The sequence below is a fragment of the Bos javanicus genome, chromosome 2 (assembly GCF_032452875.1).
Source record: "Bos javanicus breed banteng chromosome 2, ARS-OSU_banteng_1.0, whole genome shotgun sequence".
NCBI lineage: Eukaryota > Metazoa > Chordata > Mammalia > Artiodactyla > Bovidae > Bos > Bos javanicus.
In genome coordinates, this window is record NC_083869.1 from 24,997,799 (window position 1) to 25,014,330 (window position 16,532).

Genomic DNA, 16,532 nt, shown 5'->3' on the forward strand with positions numbered 1-16,532 from the left:
GTGAACTCCGGGAGTTGGTGATGGACAGGGAGGCCTGGCGTGCTGCGATTCATGGGGTCGCAAAGAGTTGGACACGACTGAGCGACTGAACTGAACTGAACTGGAGTCAGGTCTAACTCTTTTGCAACCCCATGGATGGTAGCCCACCAGGCTCCCCTGTCCATGGGATTTCCCAGGCAACCAATACTAGAGTAGGTTGCCATTTCTTTCTCCAGGGAATCTTCCCAACCCAGGCATCAAACCCATGTCTCCTGCATTGACAGGTGGGTTCTTTACCACTGAGCCATTATGATATATTAATTCTACTCCTGGGCATATGCCCCAAGGAAATATATACATATATTCACCAAAAGACATGTATTAAGAGTAGTATTATAGCACTATTTGTTGTGGCCAAAACCTGGGAAATTCCCAAATGTTCATCATTAAGAGACTGAATAAATAAATTGTGATATATTCATACCATGGCATGAATGATCTAAAACTAGAACTTCACTCAATGATATGGATCAATCTATAATGTCAATGCCAAGAAACTAGACATAAACAAATATACACTGTATGATTCAATTGATATGAAATATAAAAATAGGCAACACTCATCTTTGCAATAAGAAAAATCAAGACAGGAACTTCTCTGGCAATTTAGTGGTTAAGACTCTCCATGCTTCCAATGCAAGGGACATGGGTTTGATTCCTGGTCAGGGAACTAAGACCCCAGGTGGCCAAAACCTAATTAATTAATTAATTGCAATATACTTTTAAAAAATAAATAAAAGATTTAAAAAATTGAAGAGTCAAGATAGTGGCTGCCCTTGTGAAGAAGGGGTATAGCAACCAGAAAGGAATGCATGAGGGATTTCTGGGCTCCTGCTAATAATCTGATTTTCAACCTAGGTGCTGATTATACAGGTAATCAATCACTGAGGGAAGATGCATTAAGCTATACATTTATACATATGCTTTTTTGCATGTAGAGTAAACTTCAGCAAAATGATTCTTGAAAAGCTTTTTCTTAGTGTCCTGGCTTAATCAGTAGATTATATGGCCACCCCATCCAGCATGCAATTAATTTTGTTTGGAAGGTAATATCCTGCCCCAACCTACTCTCATCCCACTCCTTATGTTCATTTCACGGAAAATTTAAATATCTGGAAATGTATGGCAGGTTGAAAAGTTTAAAGAATACTCTCTTGGAAAATGGGTCCCATTATATTAGCAACGGGTCACATAAATTTCTTAATTCCAGAAAAGAAGCAGCAGCAGAAGCTGCTGCCTTTTCCCTTCAAAGACATTTAGAGTATAAGAAACTTAATTGGATCATAAAATGTAAAAGATTATCTTGTCCATTTTCAGGCAGAAACACAAAAACCCTACAAAGATATTAATAGATGTGAATTCAGTCACTTTAAAGCTTTCAGCACAAGATGTCCATCTTCCTATTCTTTGGTTCCTTTCTAACACTTGAGAGGCAGGCATCACAGTTAGGACAGATTCATTTTATCTAATCCAAATTCTGAAGGCTGACTACCTACTCATTTTAGTGCATATATGGCTATCTTATAAATGTTGATTGATTATATCAATATTTCCTTGAGGACATAGAAACTTTACAGGTAATCATTTCTATAGTCAATAAATCTTTTCAAACCATTTAATACAACACCTTGAAAACTATATGTTTAGGGGGTGCTTTGCCCTGTAGCTTCCACGATCCTAGTTCCCCAACCAGGGATTGAACCCAGGCCTGACGGTGAAAGCACCAAGTCCTGGCCACTGGTCCTCCAGGGAATTCCCAAAAGGTATGCTTTTAAAAGCTAGTTCAGGAAGTTCCCTGGTGGTATAGTGGTTGGGATTCCAGGCTTTTACTGTTGTGGCCCAGGTTCAATCCTTGGTCAGGGAACTGAGATCCCACAAGCTGTATGGCATGGCCAAAAAAAAAAATAAATGAAATTAAAAAAATAAAAGTTAGTTCAACATCCTTTGTCATCCTACTTCAATGTCTTTGAGGGCAGAAATATGAGGGCACACACACACACGAAACCGAGCCCTTGCAAGGTAGTAGGCACCATACTAAGTGCTCTACTTGTTTACATTATAATGATCAACTCAACTCTGTGAGGAAGGCATAGTTATTATTACCACTACACAGAGGAGGAAGTAGAGGCACAGAGAGGTGAAGTAGTTTGCTCAATATCATTGTGTTTTTAAATTAATATCAGTTATCACCAGCATCATCATCATCGTCAGCATCATATCCTCCAGGCACCACCCAGGGGAAGGACTCTTAGATTGCAGGGCTTGAATGGATGCATCCACATGCATAAGGGAAATACTCAGGCTGTTTCCCTGAAAAGCAAATTATGAGCCATGAATCATGACAGCTTTTCCTCCCTAATTTGGGTCATATTATACCCCAAATTTCCAACATCAAAACTAAGCTCAGATGTTAGAAATCAGGAATAGTTATCAAGGCTGAGGAGAGTTCAAGAGTTACCGGGGGGATTCTGGGGTGCCTGGAATGTTGTCTCATGATGCGAGCATGAGTGTGCTCATGCGATGAAAACACATCCCTTATGATTTAGGTACTTTTCTGCATGTATGTGGTTCTTGAACAAAAAGTACCTGAAAAATGTCCAAAATTCAAAGACAATTATGTTCCCAGTAAAGAACTTTCACTCTTCTCAATACTGCAAGAACCCCGAAAAATGTGTCAAATTTTTCACAAAACTGAAAGTCTACCCTCTTTGAGTGTCAAAACTTGATTTTTAAACTTTTCACATTTACGCAAATGATTTTCAAGTCAGTTGCCCACTAGCTTTCCTTCTCTAGCAATAGCATGAGTGGGACACAATCTAATCTTTTATTGATGGTTTGGGGTTATCAGTAAAACATACTGTCCTATTACTATGAAGCAGGAGAGGTACTTACCTCTGATCCAAGTGGGCCCAGATAATTACATTTTTGTTTTCTCTAGTCCTTGAGTCTAGTTTTAGAATTTTCTATCTCTTTTAGTTTCTTGTCCAGGTTAAGGGTGCCTGCCTCCAACCTCTCCTCTCATCAGCCTGCACTATCTATTATTCCTACCAGCTTTAAGTTCTAGTTGATAAATTTTTAGGATGGCAAAACTCTTTTAACATCTTTAAATATGGATGGTGACTACATGGGGATCTGTTATATTAGTTTCTGTATGGTTGAAAGAGTTCATGAATAAAATTTCTGTAAGCCTGCAAACTTAATAGGCAATTAGTCTCACCTTCTAAGTAGGAAGCTTGTGGAAACCTCAGTGGCTCTCTCATAGGAGGCAGGCACGGAGTTTTCAGCACCTGTCCTGGTGATAGAGAAGTTCTGCAGGGTAGCTGACTAAGTTTCAAATGCTCTCTGGATAAATGGAGGATAACTCCAAAGTGATGCATTTGCATAATGTGTTTACGTGCCTTTTAAAATGCATAAATAACCCAAATACGGTGAACTTCAGGAGAAAGGGCAACCTTAACAAATCAACCACATTTCTTCAACAAGAAGCTTTTTTCAACAGCAGTAAAAACTGCCTGTAGAGTGGAATTTAAATATTTCTTGCTTCTCTGGCTTGGCACTTACCTAGACACCATTCCTGAGGTTCAGTGAGAAGGAAGAAAAAGTTCTCAGAAGCCCATGAGGAGGGGAAATGCTATCAGACAGCTACTTGTGATTGAAACAAGGGTTTTCTGTTACAGGTCCGAGATGGCAAAACCATTTGAGGCAAGAAAAGGAGGGGAAACATGAACACATGTATGTGAAAAATACGTTTAAAATTTTTTTTAACTTTAAACTTTTTATTTTGTATTGGTGTATAGCTGATTAACAACGTTGTGGTAATTTCAGGTGAACAGTGAAGGGACTCAGTCATACATATACATGTATCCATTCTCCCCCAAACACCCCTCCCACCCAGGCTGGCTGATGGTGGAACATGCTGTTGTGATAAACTTGAAAAGGAAGGAGGGAAGGCAGGCAGGCAAGAAGGGCGGGAGGGAGGAAGACCTGTCTACAATTATTCTTTCAATAATGAAGAGGGAAACGCAGTAACTTGAGTTGTATTTACTTATTAGAAATCTTCTCAGTTCCTAAGCAGCATAATCAACTCAGGGATATGTGAAATACAAATTCTCCAAGATGTAATCTCTGGTTTGACACCAGCTTTCCATCCATATACCATTACAAAACTATCCACATACACAAATCTCTTATAGCAGACAATGCAAATGTAGAATTTGTCAAAGTGAATGTGGGGAGAAGGGCACTTGGAGGGAGAGAAATGTCCCCATATATAGAAAACAATTTGACTCTAGTTCTTCTGTCTTTAAATCTTGTGATTTATGAAGATAGGAGCACATCTGTCTAGGTCACGGTCAGATCCCAGCATTTAGCAAAGAGCTCACAAAGCCTAGCACATAGCAGAAATTCAATAAGTATGTGTTGAATATATAAATCTTAATAAAGTACAGTAATTTATTATTTCCCAGAAAATGAGCAGATTCTCTTTTAAAATGCACAAATTAAAACTTCAACTGCTGACCCAAGTGTTGTGTGTATATGCTCAATCGTGTCTGACTCTTTGAGAACCCATGGACTGGAGCCTGCCAGGCTCCTTTGTCCATGGGATTTTCCAGGCAAGAATACTGGAGTGGGTTGCCATTTCCTTCTCCAGGAAAGGCAGTCAGATCTAACTGCTGACCCAAGTGTTAGCTCATATTAAACCAAATGGTCCTTTCAAATCAGTAAAAAGTATTCTGCCCTTGGACCCACTTAATAGCTTTAGATAAGCTTTAAGTGAACCACAAAATAAGTTATTAAAAGTGAAGTACACTGGAAATTGAAGACCTTTATAAACTCCGCTTAAATATGGCATGCCCATCACACTTTTCTTAACTTTTTGAATAAAGTATTATTTTGACCTCCTTGGTAGAATGTTCCGAACAGGACTATTAAAATTTATAATTTATTTCCCTGTGTACCCCAGAATGTAGCAGACTCAATCCGAAGGACCTCAAGTTTAAATGTACAAGCAGAGAACCCCCTTTAAGTACGCTTCCTGAAAAGATTCCTACAGCAACTATCAGGGTGAACCTGAGCTCTGAAACATGCCTGTGTACTCAGACTGTCTCACAGCATGAATGTCATGAAACTGAAAACCTCTGGAGAATCAGAATGAAGGAAGTGATCTGAGCGATTTGGAAGATTTGTTTTAGCATCTTGGTACTAGAAGCATCTCTTTGAAGTGACTAAAATCCTCACAAAGGTATCTTCTGGGTACCAAATAGTGTATGAAAAGAGAAAAATTCAATTAATTGGCTAGACATTTACAAATATTCAGAAAACTTGCATTGTTAACAACACCAGCCATATTTTCGCTATATTTTCTTGTGCCTCAATCAATATTATAACAGATTAGAAATAGTATTGGCTCTGATATCACTGTGGAGAAGGCGATGGCACCCCACTCCAGTACTTTGCCTGGAAAATCCCATGGATGGAGGAGCCTGGTAGGCTGCAGTCCATGGGGTCGCTAAGAGTCAGACACGACTGAGCGACTTCACTTTCACTTTCACGCATTGGAGAAGGAAATGGCAACCCACTCCAGTGTTCTTGCCTGGAGAATCCCAGGGACGGGGGAGCCTGGTGGCTGCCGTCTATGGGGCCATACAGAGTCGGACACGACTGAAGCGACTTGGCAGTAGCAGTTAGCTGATATCACTGGTGGTAAATTTAACCCTGGTCAGGCATTTGACCTCTAAAATTAGGAGCTGAACTTCAAGTCCTAGACAGCTCTAAATATTTAGGGCTCAGGTGGAGATAGGACTACATCTTACTCATTTGTTTTACACAGTGTCTGGCATACAGTAGTGGAGGTGATGGCATTCCAGTGGAGCTATTTCAAATCCTGAAAGATGATGCTGTGAAAGTGCTGCACTCAATATGCCAGCAGATTTGGAAAACTCAGCAGTGGCACAGGACTGGAAAAGGTCAGTTTTCATTCCAATCCCAAAGAAAGGCAATGCCAAAGAATGCTCAAACTACCGCACAATTGCACTCATCTCACACACTAGCAAAGTAATGCTCAAAATTCTCCAAGCCAGGCTTCAGTAATATGTGAACCGCAAACTTCCTGATGTTCAAGCTGGTTTTAGAAAAGGCAGAAGAACCAGAGATCAAATTGCCAACATCCTCTGGATCATGGAAAAAGCAAGAGAGTTCCAGAAAAACATCTATTTCGGCTTTATTGACTATGCCAAAGCCTTTGTGTGGATCACAATAAACTGTGGAAAATTCTGAAAGAGATGGGAATACCAGAACACGTGATCTGCCTCTTGAGAAATCTGTATGCAGGTCAGGAAACAACAGTTAGAACTGGACATGGAACAACAGACTGGTTCCAAATAGGAAAAGGAGTTCGTCAAGGCTGTATATTGTCACCCTGTTTATTTAACTTATATGCAGAGTACATCATGAGAAACGCTGGGCTGCAAGAAGCACAAGCTTGAATCAAGATTGCTGGGAGAAATATCAATAACTTCAGATATGCAGATGACACCACCCTTATGGCAGAAAGTGAAGAGGAACTCAAAAGCCTCTTGATGAAAGTGAAAGTGGAGAGTGAAAAAGTTGGCTTAAAGCTCAACATTCAGAAAACGAAGATCATGGCATCCTGTCCCACCACTTCATGGGAAATATATGGGGAAACAGTGGAAACAGTGTCAGACTTTATTTTTCTGGGCTCCAAAGTCACTGCAGATGGTGACTGCAGCCATGAAATGAAAAGATGCTTACTCCTTGGAAGGAAAGTTATGACCAACCTAGATAGCATATTCAAAAGCAGAGACATTACTTTGCCAACAAAGGTTCGTCTAGTCAAGGCTATGGTTTTTCCTGTGGTCATGTATGGATGTGAGAGTTGGACTGTGAAGAAGGCTGAGCGCTGAAGAATTGATGCTTTTGAACTGTGGTGTTGGAGAAGACTCTTGAGAGTCCCTTGGACTGCAAGGAGATCCAAGCAGTCCATTCTGAAGGAGATCAGCCCTGGGATTTCTTTGGAAGGAATGATGCTAAAGCTGAAACTCCAGTACTTTGGCCACTTGATGTGAAGAGTTGACTCATTGGAAAAGACTCTGATGCTGGGAGGGATTGGGGGCAGGAGGAGAAGGGGATGACAGAGGATGAGATGGCTGGATGGCATCACTGACTCGATGGACGTGAGTGTCAGTGAACTCGGGAGTTGGTGATGGACAGGGAGGCCTGGCGTGCTGTGATTCATGGGGTCGAAAAGAGTTGGACACGACTGAGCGACTGAACTGAACTGAAGTGCTTAAATATTGTATGCTAGTTAAATAAATAGGATAATATGTGAAGAAATTGAATGAATGAATAAACAGACTTAGAAAGGTACAGCTGAAGTCTGCAACCATTTTGAAGCCTGTTCTGACTTTTTAAGAAAGTTTCTATACGAAAAAAAGTTATAACAAAGATATCTGGTCTATATTTCTTAAAAGGGAAGATTGTTCTACTTTTTAAGGGAAATGTTGAAAAACCCACTAAGGCAAGACGGAAAACTCTAGAGGTCACTGGAAGATAGAGACTGGATTTGGTCCACAGAAGTGTTTTGTTTGATTAGCATGATGACGTGGAGGTTTTGGTTTTGTGGCTGGTTTACTTTTAGACTGAACCAGTTTTTTTTTTTTTTTTTAAATCTGGATTCTCTTGGATAATGAGAAGCTCTGACCTCTGAGAGGATCCCCACATTGCCCCAACCTGCTGGAGCTAAGAGCTTTCTATTTCGCCAGGAGGAGGCCATCTCTAGTCCCCTGCAGTTCCTACCCCTCACACAAAGCCTGTACCTATACCCTGTGGCCAAGCATCTGAACTTTGGTTAACTGTGCTCGTAAACACAGTGGCTTCTCCCGAGTGTTATTAGGCAACACTGCTCATAATAAAATGGACCCCTGATTGGTAAACTGTGTCTGGACTGAGAAGAACAATGAAAAGTCTACAAATACCTGAAGAAAATGCCATGCTTTGGGCTTCCCAGAGTGCAGTGTAACTGCCATATCCAGTATTGGTTTCCTAGGGCTGCCGTAACAAAGGACCAAAAACTGAGAGACTTCAAACAGAAATGTATTCCCTCACAATTCTGGAGGCCGGAAGTCTAAGATCAAGTTGCTGGCAAGACTGGTTCCTTCAGGAGGCTCTGATAATCCATTCCATTCCTCCCTCTTAGCTTCTGGTAGCTGCTGGCAATTCTTGGTGCTCCCCTGACTTGTCCACAGATGACTCCAATCTCTGCCTCCATTTTTACAAGACCCTCTCCTTTGTGTGTCTGTGCCTCAAATTTCCTTCTCTTTTCTCTTAAAAGGACACCAGTTATTGGGTTTAGGGCCCATCCTAAACCCGGGCTGACCTAATCTTAAGATCCTTAATTACGTCTGCAAAGGGCTTCCCTGGTGGCTCAGTGGTAAAGAATCCCCTGCTAATGCTTTGATCCCTGATCCGAGAAGATCCCACATGCCATGGAGCAACTAAGTCCATGTGCCATGGTTACTGAGCCTGTGCCCTGCAGCCCGTGCTCCGCAAGGAGAAGCCACCGCAGTGAGAAACCCACGCACCGCCGCTGGAGCATAGACCCCCACTCGCCACAGCTAAAGAAAAGCCTACACAGTAACGAAGACCCAGCACAGCCAAAGATGAGTAAAAAACAAAATTATATAAAAATATTACATCTGCAAAGATGCTAAGCCCCTTCAGAGGTCACTGAGATTAGGACTTGAACATGTTTTTTGGAAGTCACTGTTCAACTCACCATGTATTGTTTTCAGGGGCACTAGAAACCAGGTCCATAGAGTATTTACAAGAGATTTTGGTTCATCTTAAGGTCCCATGTGGGCCATGGGACCTTAAGCCCCAATCCCATCAATGGAGATCTCATCTCCTGATGTCTGGACAGTCACCTGGGGACAGGAGAGCTGATGGAGGGATTTACGCTGCAAGGATGCCGGCTAAGGAGCACCTGTCACTGCCCTGACAGCAAACTCCGGTTCCTGTCCTACATTCCTCCTGCATAGACTGGTGTCCAGTGTAGACCAGGAATTTGTGTGTTTGAATGTTTAGTTAAAGCCAGGAAGACACTCTGGTGGGTGCTACACTCCCAACCCACTTCACATATTCACTTTATATGTCATCCTTGTATCTATGACCCCCAGTTTAAAGGACTGGCCAAATTTTCATTAATTTAGTGAATATTTATTGAATGCCAATTACATGTTAGGTAATTTTCTGCCCACCATGGATACAGCAGTGAAGAAGACAGACAAGGGAGCTTACATTCAAATGGAAGATAAGAAAGAAGGGAGGAAGAGAAGTAGGGAGGGAGGGAGAAAATAGTCAGTGGTCAGAATTTGGTTAATATTATATTTTGAATTTAATATTATATTTTGAATTTGGAATTTATATGATTTCATATGGGCTGGATGAGAAGTATGGAAGAAGCAGAGGCATCAAGGATGACTATATAGTTCTGACATGAACATACATCTGGAAGGATGAAGTTGCCATTTAATGAGATGGGGAAGCCTATAGGAGGAGAAGTTTGGGGGGGTATGAGGAAGACGGAGAGTTGAGATTTGGACATGTCTATTTGACATACAAGTTGAGAGTGTGAGTAGATGGATATTTGAGTCTGGAGTTCAGGGGAGAGGTCCAGGTGAACATAAATATAGGAGGATTCAGGGGGATACATGGTGTTTAAAGCCACAAGACTAAATGAGATGACCAAGATTCTGAGTGGATCAGGAGAGGAGAATTGGTCAGAAAACTGAAGCTCAGGCTCTCTAACCTTAATGGATCAGGGAGATGAGGAGGAGCCAGCAAAGGACACGAAAAGGAGTAGGCAGTGAGGAGAGAAGAGCCAAGAGAGTCAGGGATCCTGGAAGCCCAAGTGAAGAAGTGTCCCAAGGAGGAATAGTGGGTCAGTTGCGGCAATGTTGCTTTTTGGTCAAGCAAGATGAGGACTGAGAATTGATGACGGCTGGAATTAGCAATGTGGAGGCAACTGGTTATGTTAAGAGCAATTTTGGTGCAGCAGTAGAGAGGAAGCCTGATTGGAGTGGGGTCAAGAGACAATAGGAGGAGAGGAACTGGAGACTGCAGGTATTGACAAGTATTTCTAAAAGTTCTGTGATAAGGCAAGCAGAGATTTTAGGCAGTAGCTGAAAGGGGAGTAAGGGGTCAAGAGTATGGTTGTTTTTTAAGATAAAAGACATTATAACACATTGGAAATGATCCAATGGGGTGGGAACTTGATGCACAAGGAAAAAGGGAGACCTGCTGGAGTGAAGAGGTGCAGGCAGTTAACACTCTAATAAGCTCAAGGCCTTTACAGTAGAGATGCAATTCCAATACACCATCATGCCCATTCTCCCCCAAGGCTGACTTAATCGGTGCTTCCAAACCAGCTATAAACAGCAGGATCACTGAGAAGAAGGGAGGGCACTTCTTTAGATGCTACTATTACTATCCCTGAATTCCCAGGTGGTGCAGTGGTGAAGAACCTGCCTGCCAACGCAGGGGACACAAGAGACTGTGTCGAGGGTTCGATCCCAGGCTTGGGAAGATCCCCTGGAGTAGAAAATGGCAACCTGCTCCAGTATTCTTGCCTGGAAAATCCCACAGACAGAGGAGCCTGGCAGGCTATAGTCCACGGGGTCTCAAAGAGTCGAACATGACTGAACACACACAACCAACAATGCATTACTATCTCCACAAATGAGTGGCTGTAAAAGTGCATTGTTACAATTAACAATGGTACTGAGAACCATCATTCAACAGCTATTTATTGGCTTACTTTGTGCCAGTTCTAGGTGTTATTTTAGACACTGGGGACACAACAGTGAAATACTCATGTCTGAAACATTTTTATTAGTTACATCACAAAGAGATCTGTATGCACTTATTTTTAACAAAAAAGAAAAATATGTTTGGGGTTGTCTTGAATATTTATGCTTTGTAAAAAGCCCTGTTTCTTTATGAGTGATAGGCTTTATTATCTATGGTGTTCCAAAGGCTGGTTTTGGAATAGGTATCTGAGGCACTTTCTCCACTCTCTGACAGGTTTTACCCCAAGAGCCTTTCCAAATATATTTAAGTGGTCTTGGAATTTGGTCACTTTTAGGTACGTTAATAGATATCGCACTTGCCTTTTAAGAACCACTCAATTTCGTCTTGTTAGTCTTTTAAATGTGACTTAAATGAAGTTATAGTCCCTCACAAAACCAACGTGAGATCATTACACTATTGAATTTCTCTTCCCTCAGTTTATATAGTCAAAAGAGTTCTACACATGACAAACTAGGGAGTATAGGGTTGCTGAGACTTTTCACTACGTTTATATACCTGAATTTTCTACCTGTTTCTAAAAAACACTTTCCACCTTGCTGAACCTTTTAGAAGGTCAACAGCTACTTTGAGAGCATTTATTTGTTTCAGTCTTTTCTGTGGCCTTTTCAAGTTTTGTTCCTCTGATTTCCTGGCAGTATACTTATTTCATGGGAAACATTCCTTTCAGAGAAGCACAAAGCTCTTCTAACGGTCTCTTTGAAACTTCCTCATTCATGTTTGCTAGATTTCCTACAAGTTTAAAATTTTATTTCAGCTTTAAATATCCTATAGTCTATTATACTTTATTTTAGAACACGTATATTTTCCAAAAGACATACACAGACATTTATTTTGTAACTTTTGTATTACCCTTGCTTTCTTCAGAGCTTACTTCTTACAAGTATTTCAAAGGACATATACCAGTTCTCATACAGTTTTAAATATTGTTTGCTCTCTGCATTTGTGAAGCATTTCTCTAATCTCTTGGGCTTCCCTTGTGACTCAGCTGGTAAAGAATCCGCCTGCAATGTGGGAGACCTGGGTTAGCTCCCTGGGTTGGGAAGATCCCCTGGAGAAGGGAAAGGCTACCCACTTCAGTATTCTGGCCTGGAGAATTCCATGGACTGTATAGGGGTCGCAAAGAGTCGGACATGACTGAGTGACTTTCCCTTTTCTCATCTCTAAACATGTGTGCATCACAGAACTCAATTACATCATGTTCACTATTAGAGATCTGAAACAACATAGCCTAAAAATTTGCTCCTTGAAGCAATTACACACAGTACAAAAGGCTTTTATAACACGGATGGTCTATAACACGTGTGTCCCCTGTCCCCGCCCACACCCCGTCTATAAGGTCAACTCTTTACTCCTACTCGTTCTACTGGAGGCTTTCTACTGCGGGATGTGAGGAAGTGCAGGTGGGCCAAAACTTGCAAGAATTCATGAGGTCTATGTATGTGCCTATACGTATGAGAAAGTTTACATTCATGTCAATTAAATGTGTCATCTACATAGAGAACGGACTTGTGGCTGCCAAGGGGCAGAGGGTGGGGAGGGATGGATTGGGAGTTTGGGATTAGCAAATGCAAACTATTACATATAGAATGGATAGACAATAAGGTCCTACTATATAGCACAGGATATATTCAACATCCTGTGATAAACCATGGAAAAGAATGTGAAAAATAATGTATATATGTATTACTGAATCATTTTGCTGTAGAGTAGAAATTAACACAACATTTTAAGTCAACTATACTTCAATAGAATACATTTTAAAAATAAAAAATAAATGTGTCATTTGATTAAAGTGTTTTGCATGCCTGGAATCCAAATAGTAAACAGGATGGGTAATGTTGATAGGACAAACATTCCAAAACTAATACAAATACAGCAGTTATGCTTAAATGAAGGCAGCAGATGAAAATTTCCAAAATATCCATGTTCATATTTTTGCTGCAAAGTGAATGTAAACAGACTTTTAAAAGCCCAAAGTTTAGACAAACTATAAATTCTTTTAGGAAAACTGTGATGGACTCTATCATGAAGAGTTTCAAAGTGTTTTTTAGATGAAGCTTTTTGCTTCTCTAAAAAGGGTATTTTACAGAGAATAAGCATATTGCCTTAAGAGTAGAGAAATGAAACTTGAAAATAAAACCACTGAAAACATGTATAGTACTTCTACAGGCAACTTACTTAGCTGCTCCATGCCTCAGTTTACGCTTCTATATATCTGTGAATTAATGCCCTGAGTGGGTGCACAGAGGCACTCAATAAACGATAGGCCATCTCCTTTTTAGAAGTCAAGAAACAAGTATTATCACCTGTTTCCATTACCTTAAATTATGAGAAGATCTTGTAGCCCCTCGGTAAAGTTTCTTAGTATTAGGTGCTGCTCAGAGGACTGGGTTGGAAGAGATGAAGAGTGTTTCTACTGCTTTGAGCAAACAGAAGATTTTGACAGCTCCAGCCAAACTTGAGGGCTCCACCAGGAAGGAAATAGTGCTTCTGCCAACAGTGACTTTGGAACTCGAGTATGTTTTTCTCATTTTAGTTTAGTGGCAAAATAACTTGAGACTTACGCAACGAACGACTCAGCCGTCCAGTGGTATTCACACCGGGGTGGATGCCAATCTCACACCAGGGAAGTCTCCATAGCTGGACACTGGCAGCAGCTTCCTCTACCTCCCAGAGTGGGAACATGCCACTATCCAGCCACACTGGCCAAGGCTGCTGCCCAAGTTTTAATCGGAAACAAAAATCTTTTCTTTAGGAATGAGGTCGGTGCTTTTTTGATCTCTTGTTTGTTTGGGGAAAGTTAAATACTGGTGGAGAAAAGGCAGCCTGCTCAGAGGCAAGGCTAGTGGTTTCAGCTGGTGGGCATCTGTTTCCCAGTCCTTTCCTCTCCTCTCCTTTCTTCTCTAGGATATAACCCCAGTCCACTACTCCTGCCTTTTTCTAAATGCTTTCTCTGCCAAGGCCTTGACTTCAATTTTTGGAAAGTGGTTACAAATAAATGGCGCTTGCAGCACTAGCTAGAGGTTCCTCCAGCTCAACAACAGCTGAAAGAAAGAAAGCTGTCAGCACATGCACAAAGATAAGAAGATCTGCCACTGACGAGAGAGGAGGCAGGCGGGGAAACAGTGAAGGTGGTCAAAAGGTACAGCCCTCCAGTTCTAAAGGGATGTAATGTAGCAGAACAGTGGTGACAAGTAATAATAATATATTGTAGATCTGAACAATGCTACAGAGACTATATTCTTTAGCAATGTTCTAAATGCTAAGTGAGATGAGATCTAGTTCTCATCCCATCTCAAAGGGGAAAAAATTGTAACTATGTGAGGTGATGGCTGTTAATTAGTAATAGGTATTTCCATCTATAATCATGTTACACACCTGAAACGAATATGTCAATTATAGCTCAAAACAAAAACAACCATCCACTGAGTCCCCCCTCCGTGCCAGGCTCATCCGAGAGAACGCAGGCCGGGCAGCAAACCCCAAAGAAGTCCCAAGCATAAGCATCTCTCTCACTCAGCCAGGCGGCCACGGAACCCCTGCGGGCATCTCTGGCCCCATGATCCGGGCCAGTGCCCAACAGGAAGCCCCGCAGGGGAACTTTCGCCAGTCTGCAGCCGCAAAAACAAGTCGGGCTCAAGACTGTCCAGTAACCTGGAGATGCAGCGAAACACCGTTTTGAATCCTGGCAGCTTCTTGGGCTCGACTGAGTTTAACGCTCTAGGAGTGAAACCAGAGTTGATGCTTCCTTCACTCACTCGTGAGGCCACCCGCTGACGGGCCTCCCCTTCGCTCAGGGCTTTAGAGAAAATTAGAGAAGATGAGACAAGAGGCCAATTCTCCCCACTCCATTCGCCCCCGCCCCACCACCGTTGCCTTCCTCTCCTAACCCGCAGTCTCAAAGCAAGTTCAACGACAGGCCTAGACTAAAGAGATCTCCGCGCCCCTGACTGCGCAGGGCTGGTCCCACAGGGGGTGATTTTCGGGGGGCTCGCGGGCTGCCTGGCCGCACCGCGCTCCTGCATCTCCCCCCTGCTCCCAAGCTTGGTGGAGTCTGGTGTAGCGTCCCAGCCACTCGCAGTAAAGTTAACCTAGCCGGGTCGGTTGACCCAGCTACGCGTCTTCCAGCGAACCCGAGTCTCGCGCGCCCCGCCCCACCGCCGCGACTCCCGCGCTCGCCCAAGTCCGCCCGGCCCGCGGCCCCCAGGCGCCGGACCAGCCACCTCCCTCTGCGCTGCCGACTCGGCTCCCTGGCCCCCGCTACTCCTTCACCCCTTCCCTCGCCCAGCCTCACTCGGTTGGAACTGGGTCGGGAACCTCGGCCCCTCCTCCCCCGCCGCCTCCCAGGAGGTGCCAGTACCGATGCCCAGGATGAAGACGAAGCCGGTGACCACGAGCACCGGGTGCCAGTTAAACTCGAGCGCGGTCCCGTCCCAGCCGAGCCCCTCTCGGTGGTGGAGGACCCAGATGAGGGTGAAGATCACAGACAGGAAGCCGACGAGCAGCGCCGACACCAGCAGCGCCAAGAAGCCCCTGTAGCCCTCCATGGCCATCAACGCCCCATACTCCGCGCGGTGGCGGCGAAGGAACTCGGCGAGGCGGCGGCCCCTGGGTACTGGCCTGCGGCGGGACGCGGCGTCGACTTTTAGGAGCTGTCTCCGCCCCGGGGAGGGGCTTTGTCGCGGGCCTGCCTGGGATGCGGGGCCTCGGGGCGGGGGCAGCTGGCCCTTAGCTCAGAAACTAGCCCCACCCTGGGGATCTCGTGGTCGGTGTCTGCGCTTGCCGAGAGCTCGAGTAACCGATCTGGTTAGTTGTTGAGAGCAAGAGTCCAGAAGTTTCCACACCCACCACTTTAACTTTTCCCGTGTCTCTTCCTTCTCTGAGAGGAGGCTGAGTAAGGCAGTGGTGTGCACAATCGGTTAACAGAAGAGAGGGGTCCGTCGGGTGGCTTTGTGTGTGTGATTTTGACTTACGAAGCCTCCTAAGCTGCAGACCTAGAGGACTGGCTGTCTTTGATGCCAAGGAGGAACCTGTGAGACAGTGTGTACCTGGTCTCATCTAGCAAGAAAACTACTGGCAGTGAGCACCTAACAGAGAAAGCAGACACCTCTTGGACTCTCGACTTCCCCATATGTGATAAAAATGCATCTTAAAAGTGCCACCTGTTCAAACGTATTTGGACGAAAGCCTCATCTTGGTGGCCTGAGCTTACTCACTCCCTGCCCTCTTTCCAACACTCAGTTCACCCTTCTCCACTGGACAAGAAAAGCGACAGAATTATCATTCCTGTTGAAGAAGGCAAGGCTGTGGCTGCAAGGTCTCCCAGAATGCATTTGGGAACCTTAACTTCTAGCTCCTCCTGTGGCTCATCTCCAAAGAATTAATTGTTTACCATATTGTCTTGTTGCCATTGTGAAAGCCCTTAGAATGTGTAGGAGGTGTATGGGCGTGATTTTCGATGGAAAAGACAGGTTTTAGGCAAGGAAGTAGGAGTGTCACGCACTGGTAGTGGTCCAAGATTAAGGTCTAAGAGTTAGAGGCTACAGACTTCACTGCTGTCACTAGTTTTCCATTGATGGTAAAAAGAAAGGAAGAAAAAGAGAGTA

The 16,532-nt window shown here is 43.4% G+C and overlaps 1 protein-coding gene across 3 annotated transcripts in view; it reads right to left on the bottom strand.

Annotated features, from left to right (window-relative positions):
- The window catches only part of LOC133258657 (plasma membrane ascorbate-dependent reductase CYBRD1), a 35,725-nt gene extending 19,415 nt beyond the window's left edge, over window positions 1-16,310 (bottom strand). The window contains exon 1 of one of the 3 annotated variants that reach the window (XM_061435473.1): window positions 15,287-16,310. In XM_061435473.1, coding sequence (XP_061291457.1) covers window positions 15,287-15,479 — 193 coding nt within the window. In that variant the 5' untranslated portion in view covers window positions 15,480-16,310. Of the gene's footprint in view, window positions 1-8,033; window positions 8,381-13,490; window positions 14,786-15,286 lie in introns of those variants that run through there. The other 2 variants (XM_061435479.1, XM_061435489.1) reach the window with 2 other exon arrangements.
- Between the last annotated feature and the right edge of the window lie 222 nt (window positions 16,311-16,532).